This window comes from Hylobates moloch, unplaced genomic scaffold (assembly GCF_009828535.3).
Source record: "Hylobates moloch isolate HMO894 unplaced genomic scaffold, HMol_V3 SCAFFOLD_1, whole genome shotgun sequence".
NCBI lineage: Eukaryota > Metazoa > Chordata > Mammalia > Primates > Hylobatidae > Hylobates > Hylobates moloch.
The window spans coordinates 212,419,527-212,436,272 of NW_026652276.1; the positions used below are offsets into that span (position 1 = coordinate 212,419,527).

The 16,746-nt window shown below is 50.3% G+C and overlaps 1 protein-coding gene across 1 annotated transcript; it reads right to left on the reverse strand.

Moving 5' to 3' along the window:
• Window positions 1–1,497: 1,497 nt before the first annotated feature.
• On the reverse strand, window positions 1,498–11,733 carry PODXL (podocalyxin like; the record flags this gene model as incomplete). The annotated part of the gene is made up of 7 exons (XM_032761768.2): window positions 1,498–4,825; window positions 6,202–6,369; window positions 6,593–6,654; window positions 6,916–7,063; window positions 9,276–9,347; window positions 9,683–9,909; window positions 11,118–11,733. Coding segments are annotated over 7 exons (1,491 nt in total), but the record flags the coding sequence as incomplete, so codon positions are not given.
• Window positions 11,734–16,746: the final 5,013 nt, after the last annotated feature.

Here is a 16,746-nt window from a genome sequence, read left to right on the forward strand (position 1 = left end):
GGCAGAAGCCTCTTGTAGCAGTAAACAGATCCTTTTATGGCAGAAACAGGGCCAGAATAGAGCTTCTTTGTTTTTACATATATATATATATACACACACACACACACACACACACATACACACATATATACATACATATACACGTATATATACATGTATATACACACACACACATATATATTTTTGGTCTCTTTGCCAGTGTTTTCATACCTGATCAGTGTTCAGCAGCCCTCTTGGGGATTTCTGATAGTGGTGATTCACAATGTATCTGAGGCAGTAGTAGAGGGAGAGAAGAGAGCGAAACATACAACAACATCTTAGGGGAAAGTGTGGTTCTTTACAGTCAGTCACTAGGATAGCTTGAGTAATGTAAAGACTCATAACCACCTTTAGGATCCCCCCTTTTTTTTCTTTCAGTTTCTCTCCTTCTCTCGCCTAATTTCTTTGCTTGCAGAGTTGGACAAGTGTAACTCAGCACAGAGGCTCCTGTGCTACAGGTGTGACCCGACATTCTCAGGCACTTTGGAGATGAGCCTCATACACAAGTGAAGGCTTTAAGTCAGAGCAAAATACTAGAGCTTGAACCAGTTTACACAAAAACACTTTAATTGACGGTATACAATTTTCCAAAATATATTTTTGTAAGAAAATGCAATAATTAACTATAGTTTTTACAAACAAGTTTCTCAGTAAATTCCAGTGTACTTCAGACCCCTGTCCACTAAGACACATATGATCCCCCAGTTCCTGGGCAAACTGTTGAACATTCACTGCAGACAAAAAGACCCACACCAAAGAGTCATCTGCGTCCTCCCACATGTTGTGTTTGCAGCAGACCTGAGGGATCAGCTAGTGACTGTGACAAAAGCTATGCTACAGTTTTAGTCTTGCCCTCTCTGCCTCCCCGATCTTGTTTCCTTGGTCCCTCGGTCCTGTTGGAATAAGTTCCATACATAAAAGCTCATCCAAAACTTGTTCCTTGGCAGAAAGAATTGTTCACTTACATCTTAAACCTAAATGATTCAGAGAACGTGTAGAAGACCAGCTCTTATGTTTGTGTTGATGCCCTCCCTAGCCTTGCTAGGGTAAGAAAGAACTGGGAAAGGAATTCTGTCCTTTGTGTCATTCTGGCACCTTCGAGTAGCAATCCTTAATTTACCGATTATTCCTTCTGAGGTGCACAGTCTGCGGATCCAGGTTTTAATCTTGTTTCTGTCCTGAACCATGTGATTTTGAGGAAGTCACTTTATCTTTGTGAGCTTCAGATTGTTTTTCTCAAGAAAAAGATTGGACTAGATCTTGAAATACCTTTCTCCATGACTAAAGGGTTGCCTGCCAACCAGAGCATATTGACTCCGACCTTTACTGAAATGGAGCTGTGACTTTGCTGGGGAGGGGGCAGGGTTGCATTTTAAAATAAAAAATAACACCTGACCTACAAGACAAATACTTTATCATAAGTTTGTCTTGTTATATTTCATTTTTTGTTTGTTTAAAAAAAAAAAAGCAAAAACTTGTCATTTCCAGTAAGACATTTACATTCCTGTCCAGAGAGAAAACTTGGCCATCACTCAGCTAACATAATGTTTTTCCAAAATATGTTCACTTAAAGCAGTGCGGGGTGGATTAACATGGTCACTGTATTTACATTATCCAGAAAATGTCTATATGTATCAGTTTGAACTTGTTCTTCAAAGTTTCTCCAGTATATTGTCAAAAAAGATAAAGCTCAAGAAGTGGTTTAAATAAACTTTCTGCTAGCTTTCCTTATCAAGCGGGAAAAAAATCTGGTGTCTAGACTAGATTAAACCCGTATTCTGTCTTACGATGCAAAGAATATTCTGTACCTCCTTCATAAGCATTGCTGCCTGTCTCCCCACTCTCATGACAGCAGGCTTCCCAGTCATCATACTCGTGGTTTCTGGCCTTCTGTGAAGCTTGGGGAAACCACAGTTTACCACTGAAAGAGTTGATAAACTGTCTTTGCTACAACTTGTTTAAGTCATGCTGAGCTTCTAGTGTTCCTCTTACCTCTTCCCAGACCCAGAATCTGAATTATCAGAGAGCATTTAGAACCCAGTGCGGAAGATGTAAAGGTGGCGGAAGATGATGACCTTTATAGATGCATGGCTGTTTGGCCTGTTGACGTAGGTGTCCTGGTGGCAAGAGCAAGGCAAGGTGTCAGATTCTGAAGCTGCCCTAAGCCTAGACTAACACAGTTTGGACGAATATAAAGCAGTAACCTCTGAACCAGCCCAAAGCCTCTCCGGGTTCTCCTTGGATAGAGCAATAGAGTCAGGAGAGCCAGGACCGACCTGGCCAGGCACTCCTGCTCTCTAGTCCTTGCCAGTCATCATCTGTCTCCAAGAGGCCATAGGGTTGCAGCCTTTGATTGATTTGCAGGGGCCTATCTGCTGTCTCTGTCGAAAGCCCTGGCTGGTGAAGTGTGACCCAGTATCAGCAAAGGAGGAATAATCCAGTCTGGCCTCTCCCACAGGACCACAACAGAAAACCTACTGGGTGGAGAGAACCCAGCGCTGGGCAAGAAGGAAGCAAACGCCTCACTCAAGCCTAACAAGATTTCCTGTTTTCCCCCAAACAGGCACTGTTCTCCATCCTGCCCACCTCCAAACACTAGAGCGTCGGGGCAGATGTTTTTGGAACTTGTTAGCCTCGCATCCCCCTAACTCCTGGGAAACTCGCTGGGGCCCTATGTGAACCCTTGGCCTTCCTTTTTCCCTAGGATATCAGATGGCTACAGACTGTGAGGAAGGAATTAGGCAGACGGTGCAGGACAGATCTTCCCCAGCCCCTCCCCCTACCCTTTTAAAAAGTAAGCCATCCTGAGTGGACAGCCTATTTCATCAGAACTACTGCAGCCGGAGCCTGACTCTTAAGACCCTGGAGGTGTGGCGTTTCACCCGAAAAATGGCAATTTCATTCCCTTCAGCAGTTCTGCCCATTTTCCTACTTGATCCCAGGGAATCTACGCCCAGAACGATGGAGACCATGGCGAAAGTTCAACATTCCACACAGGATTCCCCCTTCTCAATCAGATGAAACCTCACCATGCCCACTGCTTAGGAGCCTTCTAAATGGCAGCTAACTGCTGGGTCCATAAAAGTCCTACATTGGGGGATAGACATAGCTTTGTGTTTCCCTGAGATGCCACTAGAAACTGCAAGAGAACTGCAGCAGCCCCACTAGGCTCACAGAGAAGAGGAACAGCAAGGCCTAGCTCCAGGCCAGGACAGTGGGACGTTCCCACAACAGTCTGTCCCCCAGGCTGCCCTTCATGCACCCAGCATGCACTGTGCTTTCCAAGCCTTCTTTCCCTGTGGCACAGGAGAATCAGAATGAGTGAGATGAGCTAACTGGACATCTGCAACTGTCTGAGCTTTTGGCCTTTGGCAGTGGAGGGCTGGGTTAGAAAACAAACAACTATAACAAAACTCTCAGCAACTTGAAATGTCCCTGAGTTTCTTATGACATACATACAGAGGAAAGCCTTTCCTTCCTGGCTGCTTTAATGGATTGTCTCTGAAGACACATCGCTGATGGGGAGCCCCGGGAAGGCCTCTCCTGCAGCCACTGCTCTTTCCTACTGGGTCTCAGGGAATCACTCCCATCAGCTGAGCAGTGAACAACAAAAGGAACACGCTGCTCTCACTAGCTACAGCAGATTTTAGTCCCTGGTAGAAATGGAGGCCCAAAGAAGATCCTGGGTAGCCTCTGCAAGGAATGCCAGGGGCAGTGGGCCAGTGTTCCTGCTGACCCCTCATCAGCTGCCCTGAGATACCAGCCTGGACTCAAGAGTGTCCCCTTCTCTCCTCACCTGCACATGGGTCCCCTAAGCAGACCTGTTTCACGCAGGGAGACCTGTGTGGGTTAAGCCCCCATCTCACGAAGCAAATGTGAGAAAATCCAAATCCAGAACAAGGGGTTCAAGGTTATGAATAACCTGTGCTAATCCCAGAGGCCCCAGGACAGAGTAAGTGGGAACAAACACTGAGTGTAGGGAGGGGTAAGAACACAAGAGGGTGGGAAGACAGGTACACGAGGCTAGGGTAGGAGAAGGAAACTTGGAAGCTGGACTTTCAGGTCATCAGATCCCACCGAGCCAAGGTGTAGCCCTGCCCTCCTTTCCAGCCCAGCCGCCTGCTGGAGTTTCACCCCTGCCCGGGACTGCTCTGGACGGAAGGCACACGTGAACACAGCAGTGTAGCATGGTGCAAATGGAATCTTTGTTCTCATCCTGACTCTGTCACCAAGTGGCTCTGACCTTGGGCAAGTCACTTACCCTCTTCAGGTCTCGGCAATCTCACTGCAGAATGAAAGGATTCGACTAGTTCATCTCTAAAGTCCCTCACGCGGCTTTTTCTTGATCTCCCTCATCATCCAGCAGCACTGAGCTCAGGCACTAGTGGGTTATTTTACAGGAGGAATCTGGACAGAATGTGATTTGTTCAGGTTGAAAAGGGAAAAATTAAGGCCCTGGGGGGATTGGGAGGGGACACCCCTCGGAGTTCACTCTCCCTCCCCAGTCTTTCCCTTCCCCGTCCAAACGGCACTTGGGGTGGTGGGTCTGGAGCTCTGTGGTGCTGCTGGAGGCCACCAGCAGACAGGACTAGAGGTGTGTGTCTTCCTCCTCATCCAGGTCGTCCTTGGTCAGGTTGTCCAGAGGGACGATCCAGCTGTCCCCCAGCTCCCCATTGAGGCTGACCACTTTCTTCTCCTGCATCTCAGAAGAGGTCTCCATCACTTCCAGTGTCGGGTTGTCATGGTAACCATTCTCCACTGTCTGCAGCTCCTCTGTTAGCCGTTGCTAGAGTGGGGAAGGTGACCGGCGAGAAGGGGGTTTCAGAGGGCTCGGAGCTTAATATAGTGCATGTACGTCCCCTTCCCACTCAGGAGCCCCACTGTAGCTAAAGCAGGCCCTCACTGCTCGCCTGTGGGGCTGGCTGCTCCTGGTGGTCATTCTGGCTCTCAGCCTGCCCGGAACTAGTTTGGAACAAAGACTTGCCCCTCACCCTCGCCCTGGTGGCAGACCTGTGAAGTCAGTGGAGATGGACTTTGTTCTCCAGAGTCCTCTAAGCCCTTTCCTGCCCTTCAGCCCTTCCCCCAAAACCTCCTCTCCAGGCACCTACCTCACCTATCATAATGAATGGGAAAAACACTATTAAAAAATGACCTCTCTCGGGCTGGGTGACTGAGCCCTCTCAAGCCTGGGCAGGATGGGTACGGTGTCTCTAGAACCATCCCTGCAGCAGATAGCAGCCATCTGGCAGAGGCGCTTTCTGTCCCTCTCAAACACAAACTTGAGTGCATGCTAGAATCACCTGGGGAGCTTTTAACAACTACACTGATGGACGCAGAGATTGTTTGAATTGGTGTGGGAGGCAGTCAGGCAAGGGAATTTTTCTCAAGTTCCCCACAGTGTGCAGGCAGGAGTGAGAACCACAGGGTCTGGGTGGCACCATCATGGCGGGAATTCTAGTAAGGTAGGCAGAAGAATTTTTGGTTAGACAGAACACCTAGGCCTGCTTCTATCAATGAATCCTCAGATCAGCTCTGCAAGGAGGTTATCCCTGCTGTGCCGATGAGGAACCTGACGCCCAAAGAGCTCATCTGACTGACTTCCTTAAGGTCAGGGCCAGGACTAACCAAGTCTCCCTGACTCCAGTCCAGGCGTGGTGACTCACACCTGTAATCCCAGCACTTTGGGAGGCTGAGGCAGGCAGATTGCTTGAGGTCAGGAGTTCGAGACTAGCCTGGCCAACATGGCGAAACCCCATCTCTACTAAAAATACAAAAATTAGGCGGGCGTGGTGGTGGGCACCTGTAATCCCAGCTATTGGGGAGGCTGAGGAACAAGAATCACTTGAGGTTGCAGTGAGCCGAGATCTCACCATTGCACTCCAGCCTGGGTGACAGAGCAAGACCCTGTCTGAAAAACATAATAATAATAAAATAAAAAATAAGTAAGTCTTCCTGACTCCAAAGCCCACGCTCTGTCCTCTGCCACGCTGCCTCTGTAATGCTCTGTGGACTGAGGCGGCTGCCTATCAGGGGTGGCCTCTGCCTGTTAGAAAGGGTCCAGGGCCTGCTCCCTTTCCTCTTCTGCAACTCGGGAATCACGAGGGAAGGGTTCCTCTGGTGACCTGGGCTGCTTTCCCTCTGTGGCCGCCAACAGCTGCTTACCTGGTCCTTCCTCTGGGAGAGGCGCTGGTGGCAGCAGCCATAGAGGGCCGCCACGAGGAGCAGGAATGACGCCATGCAGACGATGGTGATGATGAGGGGCATGCTGAAGCGGTCCTCGGCCTCCTCCGGTGGCCCCTGGTCCCCTAGCTGCATGTTACTGACCCCTGCCTGCATAGGAAGTGGCAGAAAACAGGCTGGGGGCACCCTCTCTCCCTCAGCCCCCGGCTTCACTGTAGAGCCCCTCTGCTTGCAGTCTGCTAGGGTCCGTGCCACTGCCCTCTTCTACATGCAGGCACGTGACGGGGTTCCTCCCCACAGAGAGAGGGGAGTAACCAGACCTCCCACAAGGGGCTTCGGAGCCACTCTGTCCCCACATTTGGGGGCCGCTTACCTCCTTTAGTTCATCCCATTTGTCCTTCAGCCGCTCGTACACATCTTTGGCAGGGAGCTTAGCTGTGGGAGAGGAGGGAGACACTGCCCAATGGCCCAGCCCAGAGCGAGGCAGTGGGGGACAGGGACTGCGCTCCAAGAGAGGGACGTACCGTATCTCAGTCTCCTGAGTGTGTCTCTCAGGTGACCTGGGAGGGGGTATGGCTTGACAGTTCTTAGGGAACTGAAGGGGCACCACTGTGACCCAACCTCCAATGTGGCTTCTGCATGCCCCCATTCCCACACATGCAGGCCCCAGCCCAGGCCCCCTTGCCCTCCACTCACTGTGAATAGTGATTTCTTTGACGACCACTGCCTGACTTCCTAGAACACGTGCCAGCCGTATGCTGCACTCATCTTGGGGCGGGTTGAAGGTGGCTTTGACTGCTTGGCATATCAGTGTGACCAGTTTCTCATCCGGAGGGCCCTCTGCCTGTGGTGGGGAGAGGGCAGGTGACTCCGCGGGGAGCGTGACAGCAGCCTAGCCCTGTGGGGCTGCCCTCCAGCTAAGGTCGGGAGAATGCTGTTGCCCTGCTAGAACCTGCCTCCCTCTCCAGCCCCAGCTGGTGCTCCACGCAGGCCTGCCAGGAGCCAAGGGTTGCGTGCTGTTCTCCTGGGCCAGTTCCTGCCTCCTCTGTCTCGTTCCCATCAGCCCATTCCCCGCACTGTGTTTATCTGGTCTATGCTTGCACCTTTCATTCCTTTCACCCTAGTGCCCCTTTTTTCCCTCCAAGCTATTCGCGGATTGGGGGTCTTTTTTATCTCCCAACCTAGAAAGGGCTAGAGTGGAGGCACTGCACAGCAACTCTACCCCACAGCCTGTGGGGAGACTCCAATTCCCCCTGAACTCCCGTTCACGAGCCTTTCATGCCCAGTTCAGAGAAATCAGGTGGGGAGGCTGCAACTCTCAGAAGGGTCTCTACCCCCAAAGCTGAAATAGATGTGCCCTTGCCCTCGGCAGAGCCTCTGGCTCTGAAGCCATGGACAGGCTGACAGGGAAGGGGCCTCCACTGAGTAGGGGAGCAGGTGGGATCTTGAAGCTACCCCTAGGATATCTTGGAGGGGGTCTTATTTAGCTCAAAGAACAAAGATTGTGGCTGACATGGCTTTAGGGCTGAGGATGAGGAGAGAAGTGTGGGCAGCGTGTACCCAGTCCTGCCATGCCATCTAGGGGCACCCCTCCCTGGGGCTTCTCTGGCCTGATTCCGGAATAAATGACTAAGACAAAGAAAAGGACTCTAGGGATGGCTTAGCACAGAACCCATACAAACCACCCCTAAGGTTTCTACCAGCATTTCCTTAGGCTTACTAATTCCCCACCCTGACAGGAAGGGATCCAGGGTTTTCCATCTTCCTTTTCTAGCAAAGGGAAAAAAAATGTTTCTCACAAACAATCACACAGCCTACCAAGCTACATCCAAAAAGAGGGTCTGAGGAAAGGCTGGGCGGGCACGTGACTGTCCCCAGAGCCCATCTCATGCAATGCCTGCCTTGTCCAATAAGCCCAGCCCTAGGAGAACACTGCTGCCTTTTAAAACTCTGGTCTAGATGTAGGCTTTTGTAAAGTTCACTTGGAAAATGCTGGCATAATGGACACCCAAAAGAAAACAACCGCAGAAAATTCAGGCAGCATTAAAGTGTCGTAAGCCCAAATTCTCCATCCTATCTACAGACACCGTGTTCGGGTCTGTTCTAGTTCTAGTTCCTGGGGGCGGCTGTAAAAAACCGGCACTGACCGGGAGAGGGCAGCAGTGAGCCAGCCATCTCCAGCACCCGCCGCGCTCAGCAGCTATTTACTGAGTGTGCACAGCGCACACTCCCCAGACCAAAGCCTTTGGACCCACGAAGACCGGTGGCCTGAAGGCTGCTCACACACTGCTACTTCCCTCACACAGGTGTGCTCACACGCATGCTCACACGCACGCTCACCACCCAGACTGGAGAAATGCTGGCAGTGTCTCCTGCATTTCTCTCCCACCCATCCCGCCAGCTCCTCAGGTTAGAGGGAGAATCTCCCAGCACTGTTCGTCCATCAAGGCTCTCAGACAGTCCACGGACCAGGAAATGTGAAGCCACAGACGATTAAAGCAGACAGACTACACCTCTCATTTTCTCTTTCTTTTCTTTCTGTAAAAACGGGGTCTTCCTATGTTTCCCAGGCTGGTCTTGAACTTCTAGCCTCAAGCAAACTTCCTGCCTCAGCTCCTCAAAGTGTTGGGATTAAGGTGTAAGCCACCACACCTGGCCTCACCTCTCTTTCAATTGAGACATCTGAAACCCAAAGAGATAAACTCACCAAAGTCACTCCCAGAGCTAGGGGCAAACAGGAACTAGGATCAGGGTCCCTCAGCTCAGCATACTGGAAATAGTCACACAGTGAAAGCTGAGGAAACCAGGGGCTGGGAGGGGAGATTCAGTCCTGTGGGTGTGTCCTGACTTAGAGAAGTCTAAACCTTGGTCTGTCACTCTGTAAGATGGGAAAGGACCACTTCCTACTAGGAAGAAATGAGGGCCGGAAAGCAAATGCACCTTAGAAAGATGCTTAAAAAACGCACCTAGAAAGAACATACATTCCCTCTCCCTCCCTCAGCCCTGCTGCGAGCCTGCACCTGGGAGCTCAGATCAGCGAGCTGCGAGCTACTCACACAGAGGGTGTTTCCTGTGAGGTTCAGGATGAGCTGCTTCTCACTGGGTCTCTCAGGAGCCTCACACTTTGTCTGGAAGAAGCCACTGAGATTAAGGTTTGGGCTAATAGTCAGGGAATCTTTGACATTCCCCCCTAACTAGGGGTGACCCAGATAGGAAGGAGTTCATGGCAAGCTGGAGGCATGGCTGGACCCATTCCAGAGCCAGGTATGCCCTGGCTGCATGGATTGAGGGCAGCTCAAGCCAGGACCAGGCTAACCAGGGAGAAGGAGGAGGGAATGGGTAAGTGCTGCTCAAAGCCCCAGCCAGGGGCCCTGGGTTGGAGGAAATAACAGGAAAGCTTGTCTTAAAGCCTCTTCTACCCGAGTCTGGGTTCTCCTACTTGCCCCACCCCTGCTGGAGTTACCCAGTTACTCTCATGAGCCACGGTGGGAGAAGGTGTTTTGGGGTAACGGTGGGTAGTTGATGCTGCCGTGGGGCTGGAGCTCATGGTCTCTGGCAGGGAGGGTGTTCCCAGTGCTGTTGCCGGGCTCGTGGGCTGCACTGTCCCCTGGGAGGAAGGGGCCGTAGAGCTGGCTGGCATCTGACTGGAGGTCTGTTGAGTTCTTGGCGAGATAACCGATGATGCTGTCACTGGGAAAATGAGGGTAATGAGAAAAGATGAGTGCACCCTTGCGAGAAGAGGACAATCTTTTCTTGCTCTAATAGTTTTCCCAGGTTCTTTGGTCTTACCTCCCACAGAGATGGAAGAAGTGGACTCCTATGACAAGCCAGTGGAATAACCCAGCAAAGTCACAGCAGCCGCAGCAAACGTTCACTGAGCACTTACTTTGTGCAAAGGACTAAGTGCTTCAAAGGTGTTTTCCTCCTGAATCCTCACAACCCTCTGGGGAAGGAATCGTCATCATCCCTATTTCATAAACAAGGAAACTGAGGCTCCGAGGAGCTCAGTGATTTGCCCGAGTTCCTGTGCCAACAAGTGGCAGGGCAGGGATTCGAATCCAGGATTATCTCAGCCGGAGCCCACACTCCTACTGTGTGGCACCCTCCTGTAGAGCAGTGGCCTGCTGACTTCAGACCACATGCCGCTGATATGCAGCAACATCACCAGGGAACACTCAGAAATTCTAGGTCCACAGGTCTGAGATGGGCCATGATCCTAAGGCTGATGATCCATAGGTAGGTTTTGAAATTGATTTACTAGGTTAAGACAAGCTCTTATAAATAATAAATAAGTAAGTAAGTAAACAGGTATCGGCCGGGCATGGTGGCTCACACCTGTAATCCCAGCACTTTGGGAGGCTGCGCAGATCACCCAAGGTCAGGAGTTCAAGACCAGCCTGGCCGACATGGTGAAACACTGTCTCTACTTTAAAAAAAAAAAAAAAAAACTTAGCCAGTGTGGCGGTGCACACCTATAGTCCCAGCTACTCGGGAGGCTGAGGCAGGAAAATTGCTTGAACTTGGAGGTGGGGGTTGCAATGAGCAGAGATCACGCCACTGCACTCCAGCCTGGGTGACACAGCGAGACTCCATCTCAAAAATAAATAAATAGGTATGGAATAGAAACTATTCCCCTCAGGTTCAAGCAATTCTCCTGCCTCAGCCTCCTGAGTAGCTGGGATTACAGGCACCCGCCACCACACCCAGCTAATGTTGTATTTTTAGCAGAGACAGGGTTTCGCCATGTTGGCCAGGATGGTCTCGAACTCCTGCCCTCAGGTGATCCACCTGTCTCGGCCTCCCAAAGTGCTGGGATGACAGGCATGAGCCTTTTCAGAACCATCATGCCTGGCCCTGAAAAGTTTCTTGGTGCTTGAAGAAAACCAGGCATTACTTACGTAGGGTGGTGGTCATCCTCGGGCTTGTGAAGGTGTAGCCAGGGCTAGCCACAGTGCTTGAACTGCTTGAAATTGTCATAAGATGGTCATGTCCCGAGCTTGTTGGGGTGGCCATAGGATGCATCGAAGTGGGTTGTGAGGGGCTAAGTGGGTTTGTAGGGTGAGAGGTCGTGGGATGTTCTGCCTTAGTGGATGTGAGGTCTGTGGCGACACTGTGGCTGCTTTTCCCCGCAGAGTTAGTTGTATCTTCTGCTCCAGTCTGGCTGCTTGTGGCGTCAGGTTTAGCTGTGGCTGTGGAGGTTGCAACTGTAGTGGTGTCTGCACCTTTTGTGCTCTTGGGGCCCTCGATGGTGGTAGTAGAGTTGCCTGAGCCGCCTCCTCTAGCCACGGTAGTGTTGACTGGGCCTGAGACTTGCTGAACCAGGGTTGTAGTCCCTGATGAGTCACTGGATACACCAAGGGTGGTCGTCTTGACCAAGGCCGAGGTTTCGCTGGCCTTGGAAGTGGGGACTGTGCTCTGCTGGGCTGCAGCTATAGCCGTGGTGGTGACATTGGATGCTGGAGTCAGTGCTGTTGTTTTAGATGAGTCCGTAGTAGTCTGGATTGCTGTTTCGAAAGACAACAGAGAATGGAGTTAGGGCTGGGAGGCTTCCTCACCACGCTTCTCCAGCTCTTCCCCAGGATTCAGAGGCCTTGCTCGCAGCCCTGCTGTCTGCCTTGCTGAAGGCCTGGGTCTGTGGTGAATCCAGAATTTTCGGAGGTTCAAGAAACCTCTTTTTTTTCTTCTTCTTCCTTTTTGTGGAGAACGGGGTCTCGCTATATTGCCCAGGCAGGTCTTGAACTCCTGGGCTCAAGCTATCCTCCCGCCTCTGCCTCCCTGAGAGCTGAGATTACAGGCGTGAGCCACCGTGCCTGGCATGAAACCTCTAAGGGGGCAGCTTGGAGTGCAGCAGGGTCAGAAAAGCAAAATGCTGCTGAAGGGGAGGCCAGGCCAATGAGGCCCACCACACGTGGAGGCTGTCATGCATGCCCTGCCCTCCCCGTCCAGCCCCACGCACAACCCCTGTAAGTTTCTCAATATGCTACCCCAGAACCAGCCGCCAGGAACACCTCTGTCTCCTCCTCCCCAGCTGCCAGGCACGTGGCCCACAGAAAATTCCACAGACTAATGCTTCCTGAACTGCCGTGGCCCTGTTCTGAGCTTAAGCAAAAAAGACATGGGCCCTGTTCTCATGGAAGTGAAATCTGGGAGAAATTGATGATAAACTGAAATTACACAAATTACTATTTCAGTACTAGGTGAGCTGTGCCAAGAAAGAAAGGCCGAGTGCCCAGACTGCATGCAGCATGGTGGCTTCACCTGCCGTTTCTTGAGGAAATAGGAGGATCCGTGTCAGGCAATGGAGACACAATGGTGAACACGACACAGGGAGTCGTACCCTTGAGAAGCTAACACTCTGGTGGGGAGACAGAGAGGATAAACACCTGGACAGAGCAGCCATCAAATCTGCTTACCACACGGAGGAAGTGAGGAAGGAAATGATGCAGAGATGAGCGGGGAGGGACCATGTCAACTGAGGGAAGGAAAGGCATCTCTGCGATGATGGTTAAGCTAAGCCCTGAAGGATAACAAGGAGAATGCTGTGTGAAGAATGGGAGGAAAAGTGTTCCCGGCAGAAGGAACAGAATCTGCAAAGCCCCTGAGTAGGGAAAGGACCTGATAGAAGACAAGCAGGAATGGAGTTTGGTGAGGAGGGGTCAGGTGCAGGGCTGAGAAAACGCAGGGTCTTATGACAGTGACAGCAACTGAGCATCCAAACCAGACATTTCTGAGAATAAAAGGCTCTCTTAAAAATCACATTCGGCCAGGTGTGGTGGCTCATGCCTGTAATCCCAGCACTTTGGGAGGCTGAGGCGGGCAGATCACTTGAGGTCAGGCGTTACAGACCAGTCTGGCCAATATAGAGAAACCCCGTCTCTACTAAAAATACAAAAGAAATAAACTGGGCATGGTGGCGCACGCCTGTAATCCCAGCTACTTGGGTGGCTGAGGCAGGAGAACGGCTTGAACCCGGGAGGCAGAGGTTGCAGTGAGCCAAGATGGCGCCACTGCACTCCAGCCTGGGCAACAGAGCGAGACTCCATCTCAAAAAAAATAAAAATAAAAAAATCGCATCCTACGTAGAATGAGACATAAGATCATCCTCCTCAAAGGCCAACATGCAGATTCCAGATGTTATTCTTGGTGCAAAAAAGAAGCCACTGAAGGCATTAAAGCACGGAAATTTTACAGGATGACTTACAGAGAAACCTGTTCCTGCTGCTTTGGGGGATGCAGACTGGAAAGAAGAGTGTGTGGAAGAGGGAAGAGAAGTTAGGAGGCAATTACAGTAACCCAGATGGAATGAACACTGTTGGCCATAGGAAGCTACTGACACTGGAGACAAAAGGTGGATAGAGTCAAGACTGTTTTGGAGACCAACTGCTTACTGATGTCCTAAGTGAGGGAAAAAGAGAATCTAAGGTGATTTCCTAGTTTTCTGTCTGGAGCAGAAGGGAATGGTGGGAAGGGGACTGATGGCTGCATCCCGTTCTCTGTGCCAGCCAGCACCCATACCATTTGTCTATATTTGGGAGTTCCGCATCCCGTGAGACTTGATGGCAGCACAATCTGCCTCCTATGGTGATGCTCCTACGAAAATGCCAGCTCTTTGCCTTGCCAGCCTCCCCTGGGACGAGCATAAGCAGGTGGCAGTGCCACCATGAACGAGCAGTCTCATTCCAGCCGTGAGGGGCTCTGCAGGCAGGAGTGGTGACATCATGCATGGAGGTGAGGCAAAGCACTCATACCGGGCCGCAGCGCCACCTAGTGCTTGGCATGGGTAAGCAGCGCTGGCCTCCCTGAATCTACAGCCTGGCTTGGGTGATGTTCAAAGTAGCCCTGAATGTGGCCTCCAGCAATCCCAGCTACTCCATACACTGGACAGTATCCCCAAATCTTTTACACATACATTTTGCTACTGAAAAGCAGAAATGTTTATCAGGAGTAGCTGCCGGCAGCAAGACTTCAAGGATTGGTTGTCAGGCCTTGTTGGGGACAAAGGGCAGTCAAAATTCTGCAAGCATTAAGGAATACTTGCAAGTGTCCCATGATATCAAGGATAAGCAGTCACATTATCATCTCTAATCTAGAGTGAAGTGGCTTTGGTGTGGCCCAGTGGCTGCTGCCAGAGTATGAAAGGCACACTCACCAAATGTGTTTTAAAAACCAATACAAGCTGGGCCTGGTGGCTCATGCCTGTAATCCCAGCACTTTGGGAGGCCAAGGCAGGTGGATCACCTGAGGTCACCTGAGACCAGCTGGGCCAACATGGTGAAACTTCATCTCTACTAAAAATACAAAACTTAGCCAGGCGTGGTGGCGGGCACCAGTAATCCTAGCTACTCAGGAGGCTGAGGCAGGAGAATAGCTTGAACCTCGGAGGCGGAGGTGTAGTGAGCCAAGATCGTGCCACTGCACTCCAGCCTGGGTGACAGAGTGAGACACGGTCTCCAAAAAAAAAAAGGGGGGGGGGGGGGGGGTGGGGGGAGAAGCAGTGCAATGTGAGGGTTTGACAGGCATTTTTTCTTCTTAGTAGTTCATAAAGTAACAGTGCTTCTTACTATTGATGGCATCATAGTGTCATCTGGCAAGATACTAGCTTGCTAAGGGACTATATCAACATATTTTTGGAATTAAGGAATTTGTGGGATGATTGTTTTTTGTTTTGTTTTGTTTTGCTTTGTTTTTTTTTGTGAGACAGGATCTTGCTCTGTTGCCCAAGCTGGAGTACAGCGGCACGATCAGGACTCACTACAGCCTTGATCTCCTAGGCTCAATCAGTCCTCCCGCCTCAGCCTCCGAGTAGCTAAGACCACAAGCACACACCACCAAACCCAGCTAATTTTTTTTTATAATTTGTAGAGATTAGATCTCACTATAATGGCCAGGCTAGTCTCAAACTTCTAGGCTGAAGTGATCCTCCAGCCTCAGCCACCCAAAGTGCTGAGATTACAGATGTGAGCCATGGCACCCAGCCCTGGATGGTTGCTTCTTACAGTGGTGAATAGCTTAAAACAGGATTTGTCAACTCTGAAACTACTGGCATTTAAGTATAAGATCCTATTTCCTATGCATTATACACAGAATGCTTAGCAATATTCCTGGCCTCTATTAGATGCAAGTAATACACATGCACGCCCCTTTCCAATTGTAACCATGAAAAATGTCTCCAGATAGTGCCAAATGTCTCCCAAGGGAGACAAAATCACTGCCAGTGAAAACTACTGGTTTAAAGAAAGAGAACAACAAATTCAAATTCCTAAATCCTCCTGTGAAAGCACAGACTGAAAACCAGAGACTTTCCAAGAACATATTCAAGGAGTCTCTTTGCAGCTGAAGGGCTGAGAGGGCCCTTTAAAAGACTTTAAAAGCTTAATTCCGTGAGTTGCCGAATTAGGGTGTTAACTTAATTCATAAGCTCACCAGGTCTCTTATGTGAAAACAGGACCTAGAGAATTTGGTTTTTTTTTTTTTGAGACGGAGTTTCGCTCTTGTTGCCTAACCTGGAGTGCAATGGTGTGATCTCGGCTCACTGCAACTTCTGCCTCCCAAGTTCAAGCGATTCTCCTGCCTCAGCCTCCCAAGTAGCTGAGATTACAAGCACACACCACCATGCCCGACTAATTTTTTGTATTTTTAGTAGAAATGGGGTTTCACCATGTTAGCCAGGCTGGTCTCAAACTCCTGACCTCAGATGCTCCGCCCACCTTGGCCTCCCAAAGTGCAGGGATTACAGGCGTGAGCCACCGCGCCTGGCCAACTTAGGCAATTAAATGGTGACATGAGAAGGTGTAGATGAATCAGACTACCCATAAATCTCCATCTTCAATGGAATTCACTTGCCAGGAAGCTCTACCACTGTTCTCCTGTAAGATTCTCAATAACCTCGCTTGAGCTCATTGGCACCGAAAGCCAAATCTCATCATGATCCCCACTGCTCTTTATTTTCTTCAAACCTATAACAACAGTCAGATTCCAATATGTCCCAGGAGGAAAAACACAGACTCTGACCTAGGAGAAGGCTCACACACTAAAAATACCTACAAAAAAACTTGCAAATATTTATGGATATTTAACATAAGGGTGCTGTATCAAAAGGAGGATGATCATAATTTTACATCAGGCTGAATTACCCAGTATGGGTATGCATACCATAGGTTTTGGATCCAATATGCTGACTCAAGCAGCTATAGGTAGTTCTCATTGCTTTCTTAGTTGGATGACTGAAACCTGGACTCAATGGAAACCCACATTAAATAAAGCTGAGTTGTCAGAAATTCCCTGGAACAATGTATAGGAAGAAATGCAAAGTCTTGGCTGGGCGCGGTGGCTCACGCCTGTAATCCCAGCAATTTGGGAGGCCAAGGCAGGCAGATCACGAGGTCAGGAGTTTGAGACCAGCCTGGCCAACATGGTGAAACCCCGTCTCTACTAAAAATACAAAAATTAGCCAGGCGTGTTGGCGGATGCCCGTAATCCTGGCTACTCAGGAGGCTGAGGCAGGAGAATTGCTTGAACCCAGGAGGT